This window comes from Leucoraja erinacea, chromosome 18, assembly GCF_028641065.1.
Source record: "Leucoraja erinacea ecotype New England chromosome 18, Leri_hhj_1, whole genome shotgun sequence".
In the NCBI taxonomy this organism is placed as follows: Eukaryota; Metazoa; Chordata; class Chondrichthyes; order Rajiformes; family Rajidae; genus Leucoraja; species Leucoraja erinaceus.
Window position 1 is genome coordinate 6,155,242 of NC_073394.1, and position 8,545 is coordinate 6,163,786.

The window sequence follows — 8,545 nt, forward strand, 5'->3', positions numbered from 1 at the left end:
GAACTATCACCTGCCACGCTTTGTCTGGCCTCTCCCCTTCTCCAGATTTCTTCTCCTCCCCTACGATCAGTCTGGAGAAGGATCTTCACCCGAAATGTCAGCTATCCATGTCCTCCAGAGATGCTGCTGAGTGACTTCAGAACTTTTATGTCCTTTTGTATATATTAACCACGGGTGGCACGGTGGCTCAGCGGTAGAGTTGCTGCCTTGCACCGCCAAAGACCCGGTTTCGATGCCGACTACGGGTGCTGCCCGTACAGAGTTTGTACGTTCTTCCCGTGACCATGTGGATTTCCCCCGAGATCTTCCGTTTCCTCCCACAGTCCAAAGACGTACAGGTTTGTAGGTTAATTGGGCTTGGTGTATGTGTAAATTGTCCCCAGTGTGTGTGTGGGATAGTGTAAACATACGGGGATCAAAGGGCTGTATCACCAAACCAAACTAAACCAGCATCTGCAGTTAGTTATTGCTACCGGTCCAAATGTCTTTTAAATATTATTAAGTAGCACTAAACTACTACCACTAATTAATTAGTTCTAAAGACGGATTCCTTTTCTCCAGAGATACATTTTGTGTCTGTCATCAGTGAAAACCTGCATCTGCAGTTCCTTCCTGCACACTTCTTTTAAAGCTGTTATATTACTTGCCTCAGCCATCTCCTCTGGCAGCTCATTCCATATACCCACCACCGTCTGAAGGAAAACGTTGCCCATTGGGTCCCTATTAAATCTTTCCCCTCTCACCTTAAATCTATGCCCTCTAGTTCTTGATTCAACCTACGCTGGATAAAATACACTATCCTGTCAATTCCCCTCACGATTATGTACAGCTCTGTAAAAGATCCCAACATCCCATTCGTACAAGAGAATGTCAACGAATAAATTTGGGAGACATGTTATGGCAAGTTATGTACATTTTATTTTCGGTGCAGAAAAAAGACACACATTTCTGTATTTTAGTCCAAAAATAGTGGTATAAAATGAAAGTTATAATGGAACAGAGATGGAATCCAATCTCTATCAAAATTGTCTATTATTTACAGACTCCACATATCTTACATATAACTGCAGGTGATTTGATTCAATTTACTTAGTAATCATTCAAGCAAAAAAAACATGTACATCTTCAGCTCTCTACAAAACATAGTTCACTTCACTAAATTACACAACATTTGATAAACATATAAATATGTATACATAAATAAAGTAACAAAATAGAAGGAAATAGTACTCAATAAGTTAATTTTAAATACCATAGTAATGGTCAAGTGCATCTTTGGGTGAATTTACAATCAATTTTTTTTGATGTGGATTTCCTTCAGATTCATAATTGTGCAATTTCAAATTGAAATTCAAACTCATATTGAAATTTAAACTTGTGCATTTCACATTTAAATCCAAATTCAAACTTGCATTCGAATTCAAATTCAAAATTCAATCTCATTATCAAATTCAAGCTTGTGCATTTTTCTTGAAGCTGGGGTGGCACGGTGGTAGAGTTGCTACCTTCCAGCGCTTTCAGTGCCAGAGACCCAGGTTTGATCTTGACTGCAGGTGCCGTCTGTACGAAGTTTGTACGCTATCCCCGTGACCAGCGTGGGATTTCTCAGAGATCTTCGGTTTCCTCCCACACTCCAAAGACTTACAGGTTTGTTGGTTAATTGGCTTTCTATAAATTGTATATTCTATAAATTTAAATTGTGTGTGGTGTGTGTGTGTGGGATAATGTTACTATGCGGGGATCGCTGGTCGGCATGGACTCGGTGAGCCGAAGGGCCTGTTTCCGCGCTGTATCTCTAAACTAAACTAAACTGCAGTTCTGGTTAGTGTGGATGTCGTTTTTAAAGTCATTCTACTCTTTCATCAGATATGATACTTGTATTGCATCCTTGAAATCTGCCGAATCTGTCTCCGTTATCTTCCTGCAGAACAGCCACTGATGATAAGGCTGGCTCTGTAATCACCATATCTTAGTAACAGAGATGTCTAGTGGAGGGTGGGAGTTTAGGGTGGAGGCTTAAACTCTGCCTTCTATCTCTCCTCCTTGCATAATACACTCATGTGTCTTTCTCTTCATAGGAAGGATTTGCAAGATAGTTTAAATAGAAGACATGAACCTTTATACAATGGTAGACAAAAGTGCTGGAGAAACTCAGCGGGTGCAGTAGCATCCATAGGTGCTGCTGCACCCGCTGAGTTTCTCCAGCACTTTTGTCTGCCTTCGATTTTCCAGCATCTGCAGTTCCTTCTTAAACCTTTACACAATGTTCCCCAGTCCAGAAATTTTATCAACAGCATCTTCACCCTCAATCTTAAAAAAGGGGGGGTTTACACTGAACCCCCATTGTCCAGCTAATGATCGCATTATCAATCCATTCACACAGTAATGCCCCTGTCCCACTTAGGAAATCTGAATGGAAACCTCTGGAGACTTTGCACCCCACCCAAGGTTTCTGTGCGGTTCCCAGAGGTTGCAGGTGGTTGCCGGAGGTTGCAGGTAGTGGAAGCAGGTATGGAGACTGACAAAAACCTCCAGGAACCGCACGGAAACCTTGGGTGGGGCGCAAAGTCTCCAGTGGTTTCCGTTCAGGTCTCCTAAGTGGGACGGGGGCATTAGGGATAGGAGGGGTTTGGATGTTCCTTCATCCTATACAATCACTAGAGATTAATGATGTCTTCTTGCTTCCTCTCCATTTCTGTGGGCTACGAGGTGACTTCTGAGGCCACAATGGAGCACATGGACTTCACATTGGTGAACGAGGATGCCTAGAATGCACTTGCTGGAAACTTGAGCAGAAAAAACAAATTGTTTGGAGGACCGGTGACCTGTCGTCAGGTCTGTGGGCAACTTGCTCCAATACTTCATTTGGATTGGAGTCAAAATAAACAAGAGAGTCAAGGGTTAAGAAGGAACCCCTTTGTATCTATTGCATCCACTGCTCTAGATGTCAGCTGCTCTACATCCGTGAGACCAAGCGTAGGCTTGGCGATCGCTTCGCCGAACACCTCCGCTCGGTTCGCAATAACCAACCTGATCTCCCGGTGGCTCAGCACTTCAACTCCCCCTCCCATTCCGAATCCGACCTTCCTGTCCTGGGCCTCCTCCATGGTCAGAGTGAGGACCACCGTAAATTGGAGGAGCAGCACCTTATATTTCGCTTGGGCAGTTTGTGCCCCAGCGGTATGAACATTGACTTCTCTAATTTCAGGTAGTCCCTGCTGTCTCCTCCCCTTCTCAGCTCGCCCTCTAGCCCACTGGCTCCTCCTCTTCCGTTCTTCTTCCCCCCACCCTCACATCAGTCTGCAGAAAGGTTTTGGCCCGAAACGTTGCCTATTTCCTTCACTCCATAGATTCACTCACCCGCTGAGTTTCTCCAGCATTTCTGTCTACCAACAGAGTCAAAGGAATGCCTTCTAAAACATGGCTGTCATTTAGGGGCCTACTTCACCTGAATGTAAAGTCCTGGTTAACGGGGCCATATGAAGGGAAAGTGATCAGAGTATAGATCGAACTGTAAACAGTCAACCCGTCCATCACAGCATGGGTTTGGGAACAGCTCCACCCAAGACCGCAAGAAATTGCAGAGCTTGTGGACGCAGCCCAGACCATCACACAAAACTCCATCTACATCTCACCCTGCCTCGACAAGGCCAGCAGCATAATCAAGGACGAGTCGCACCCTGGCCACTCCCTCTTCCCCCCTCTCCCATCAGGCATGAGGTACGGAAGTGTGAAAACGCACACCTCCAGATTCAGGGGCAGTTTCTTCCCAGCTGTTATCAGGCAACTGAACCATCCTACCACAACTAGGGAGCGGTCCTGAACTACTATCTACCTCATCGGAGACCCTCGGACAATCTTTGATCAGACTTTTCTGAACTTTATCTTGCACTAAATATCATTCACATCATTCTCTTTATCATGTATCTGTACACTGTGGATGGTTCCATGTTTATCATGCATTGTCTTTCCGCTGACTGGCCAGCATGCAACAAAAGCTTTCCACTGTACCTGGGCACAGGTGACAATAAACTAAACTGAGCTCAGATAGACAACACTCAGGAAGGTTCTGTACAGCTGCCAGGCAGCACGTTCTCATGTGGCATCGTAGGTGAATTCGAGGGGGTCCATGCTATTCGTCTGGATGAGTGAAGGGGGGTGTTCAGGCATTAGCCACGATTCCTCGTCTGGATCCAGAGGGATAGGGGGCATGTTCCGTATGGGCAAGAACTGGGAGAGAGGGGGTAACGCTCTCCCCCTGGTGTGGTCACGTTGCCTTCGGCCGCTCAGTGACACCGGAGCCTCGTGCCTCTCCGACCAGTACACGTTGTAGGTGCCCGACAGCAAACGCTCCTCAAACGAACAGTCCCCTTTGTTGTACGACAGCTGAATGAATGAATGAATGCATGAATGAATGAATGAATGAATAAGTTTATGAGCCAAGTATGTACACATACAAGGAATTTGCCTTGGTGCTCTGCTCGCAAGTGCACAACACGACAAACAGTAACAATTAAGAATGACACCTAAAACATTAAACATTAATAATGAAACATTGTAGTTTAAACATGTGTATGAAATAAAATACCACAGCAAAAGGAGGCTACAGACTTGTGTTTATTGGGTAGAGCTACTGCTCGTAGGAAAAAGCTGTTTCTATGTCTGGCTGTGGTGGCATTGACAGTCCGGAGTCGCCTTCCAGAGGGAAGTGATTCAAAGAGTTTGTGGCCAGGATGAGAGGGATCAGAGACAATCTTACCCGAGACAACACTCAGGAAGGCTTTGTACAACAGCCAGGCGGCACGTTCTCATGTGGCTTCGTAGGTGAATTCGAGGGGGTCCACAAGAAAAGAAATGGAGAACAGGGCCAGGGGATGGTCCTGACTACGGTTGCCGTCTCTACATTCTCCCTGGGACCGCGTGGGTTTTCTCCAGGTGCTCCAGTTTCCTCCAACACTCCGAAGACGTGCAGGCTTGTAGGTTAATTGGTTTAGTATAAGTGTAAACATTGTTCCTAGTGTGTCTAGGATATTTAGTGTTTGGCGATCATTGGTCGGTGTGGACTCGGAGAGATCAAGGGCCTGTTTCCGCGCAGTATCTCAACACTAAACTAAACTAAATCCATGCAAACAGCGCCCCTAGTCAGGATCGGAGCCGGGTCCCTGGCGCTGCGAGGCTGCAGCTCCAGCGCAGCAGTTAGTGTTGACCATCAGCAGCTGATGAACTTGGATACCCGAGGTCCCCTCATGCCGGACCTGCGAGTCATTGAACCCGTGAGGTCAGTGACTTGCAATAAACCTGCTTGCTGCCGCTCTCTGGGTCAGACGAGAGGTTTCGCTTTGGGCAACCGCTTGGAAAAATCATCGCCCGTGGAAATGTCCACATTACCCTGCAAAATCCAGCCCAGCCCCCCCCCCCCCCCCCCCCCTCAAAAAACAATCTGCAATTGAAAAGACCACGCAAGATAAGATCATCCAGCCCAACGATCACGCCCACCTTATTCCAGAACCAGGGGCCACAGTCTTAGAATAAAGGGGTGGCCATTTCGGAGTGAGGTGAGAAAAAACTTTTTCGCCCAGAGAGTTGTGAATTTGTGGAATTCCCTGCCACAGAGGGCAGTGGAGGCCAAGTCACTGCATGGATTTAAGAGAGAGTTAGATAGAGCTCTAGGGGCTAGTGGGATCAAGGGATATGGGGAGAATGCTGGCACGGGTTATTGATTGGGGACGATCAGCCATGATCACAATGAATGGCGGTGCTGGCTCGAAGGGCCGAATGGCCTCCTCCTGTACCTATTGTCTATGTTTCTAAGGCATCGTATTTTGGGGATGGTAGAAGGAGCCAAGCGCGGCACGGTGGCGCAGCGGTCGAGTCGCTGCCTTACGGCGCCAGAGACCCACGTTTGATCCTGGTTACGGGTGCTGTCTGCACGGAGATTGTACCTTCTCCCCTGTAACCACGTGGGTTTTCTCTGGGTGCTCCGGTTTCCTCCCACACTCCAAAGACATGCAGGTTTGTAGGTTAATTGGATTGGTGTAAATGTAACCTGCCTCTAGTGGTGTGTGTGGGGTAGAACTAGTGTAAGGGTGATTGTTGGCTGGTAGGTGTGGACTCGATGGGCTGAAGGGCCTGTTTCCATGCTGTATCTCTAAACACCATGCAAGAATGGATTAGAGTCCAACGATTGGCAGCCCCACCAACAGTCTGTCTATTCTTTCGTCTTTTTTTTATTATTAGTGTGTGTTAAAAGTTTGTGTAAATGTTCACCGGTTTTTTTTTATTTGGGGGGAGGGGGAAACTGTTTTTTCAGTTTCTTACCTTGCCGGAGATGCGATTATTTTCCGGATCGCATCTCTGGACGCTCTGCGGCCTACCATCGATGGAGTGATAGAGGCCTCCTCGAGTGATCTTGAGCCCCAGTGCGGGGCTTGGACTTAACATCGGAGTCGATTCCTTGCCTGGGATCGCTCCAACTGCGGCCTGCGGACTTTACATCGGGAGCTCGCCGTCTCGGGAGAGACTAGTCGGGAGCTCCAACGATGCAGAGGTTCGACCAGCCCCGACGAGGGGCTTGATCGCCAGGGCGGGGCGGTTGACGTCCCTCCGATGCAGGAGCTGATCGCCCCGACACGGGAGTCAAGATCGCCCCGTCAACGGAGGGCTCGAGTCGCCCGACCACGGGAGAACAAAGAAGGGAAGAGATTTGAACTTTTTTTCGCCTTCCATCACAGTGAGGAATGTGGAGGAGTCACTGTGGTGGATGTTCATGTTAAAATGTATTTTGTGTGTTCCGTGGTGTTTTATTTGTATGACTGACTTGGCAAATGAAATTCCTCGTATGTTGCAAAACCTACTTGGCTAATAAAGTATTATGGTAATTGTGATTGAAGTCCAAGCCCATTTCCCAGCCCCAGACAGTGGGTGGAAGCTTACACTTTGGTCCCTCCTGTCCACTGCCATTATTTGCCCCCCAAATTCTCATTTGTCTCGTACAGCGGACATCCAACTGGTTGGGGAGCTGGACAGAGCCATGAACATACTCAACACTGGGGGCAGCCACGGTGAAGATTTAGCTTAGCTTAGTTTAAACAGGCCCTTCGGCCGACCGAGTCCGAGTCGCCCTGCAATCCCCACACACTAGCACTATCCTACACCCACCAAGGACAATTTACACATTCTACCTAAAACCTTATACGCCTTTTGGAGTGTGGGAGGAAACCGGAGCATCCGTAGGAAACCCACGCGGTCACGGGGAGAACGTACACATACTATGCAGACAGCACCCGTGGTCAGGATCCAACCCGTGTCTCTGGCGCTGTGAGGTAGCAACTCCACCACTGCCGCTCTTAAATGATGATGCCACCACAAGTTGTAAGGATAATGGGCTAAGGAGGGAGAGTAGACTTGATGGGCTGAATGGCCTGATTCTGCTCCTATCACTGATGACCTGATGGGGGGGTCCCGGCGGTGTCTGGGTCTGGGACTCACCGAACCATGTAGCCGTCCGTTCCTCTCCATGCAGAGGTAGCGGCCGCTTCGATAGCCTCTGATCGCCACCACGCCCGGAGCCACCGACCTCATCTCAAGGAGACCTGCAAGGCAATGGGAATGAATCAGCGGGGAAAGCCGGAGCGGGAGGCGCTAACCCCGGGGTCAGAAACCGGCCACTACACGCTTGCTCCAACATTAGACTTGAGGAGATACAGCGTGACCCCCAAGTCAGCGAAGACCAGCAGTCACCCTGTTCACCACCCCACCCCCCCCCCCCCCCCCCCCCCACACACACACAAGGGACAATTTGTTTTACAATTTACATAAGCCAATTGACCGACAGGCCCGCACATCTTTGGAGTGTGGGAGGAACCCGGGGCAACCGCATAAAACCCACGCAGGTAACGGGGAGAACATGCAAACTCCGTACAGACAGCACCCGGAGTCGGGATCGAACCCGGGTCTCTGGCGCTGTAAGGCAGCAACTCTATCGCCGCGCCACCGTGCAGCCCCCACTCTCCAAAGGCGACCTCCCAGTTAGGGTCGCGGTGATTCCCACAGTCACAAACGCTGGTGGAAATTAAATATGAAACACCAAAGTAAGTGCTGGAGGAACCCAACAGGTCAGGCAGCATCCGTGGAGGGAATAGACAGGCGACGTTTCGGGTCCGAACCCTTCCGCGTCTACGCTTTTCATCCACAGATGCTGCCCGGCCCGCTGAGTTCCTCCAACACTTTGTGTTTTTTTGCTCAAGATTCTAGTATTTGCATTTTATTGTGGCTGCAATAAATACAGGTCGAGTTGTATTAACATGGAAGAGGATGGAGGCTCGAATACTAATCCTAGAATCTCCACTCTCAGTGGCAATATAACGCAGTTTCAGAAAGACACGGACACACATACACACACTCAAACACAGACACACACAGACACATCCACACATCCACACACACACACACACACACACCACACACACACACACACACACACACCCACACACACACACATACACACACACACACACACACAACCACACACACACACACACACACA

General features: G+C 48.6%; 1 protein-coding gene across 2 annotated transcripts in view; it reads right to left on the reverse strand.

Annotated features, from left to right (window-relative positions):
• Positions 1-1,042: 1,042 nt before the first annotated feature.
• The window catches only part of fgf19 (fibroblast growth factor 19), a 9,362-nt gene continuing 1,859 nt past the window's right edge, over positions 1,043-8,545 (reverse strand). The window contains exons 2-4 of one of the 2 annotated variants that reach the window (XR_008724924.1): positions 7,489-7,592; positions 2,819-4,386; positions 1,043-2,150 (exon numbers count right to left, since the gene is read on the reverse strand). Coding sequence is in view for 1 of the 2 variants with exons in the window: in XM_055649198.1 (XP_055505173.1) it covers positions 4,096-4,386; positions 7,489-7,592 (395 nt within the window). In the remaining variant the exon portion in view is untranslated. Of the gene's footprint in view, positions 2,151-2,606; positions 4,387-7,488; positions 7,593-8,545 lie in introns of those variants that run through there. The other variant, XM_055649198.1, reaches the window with a different exon arrangement.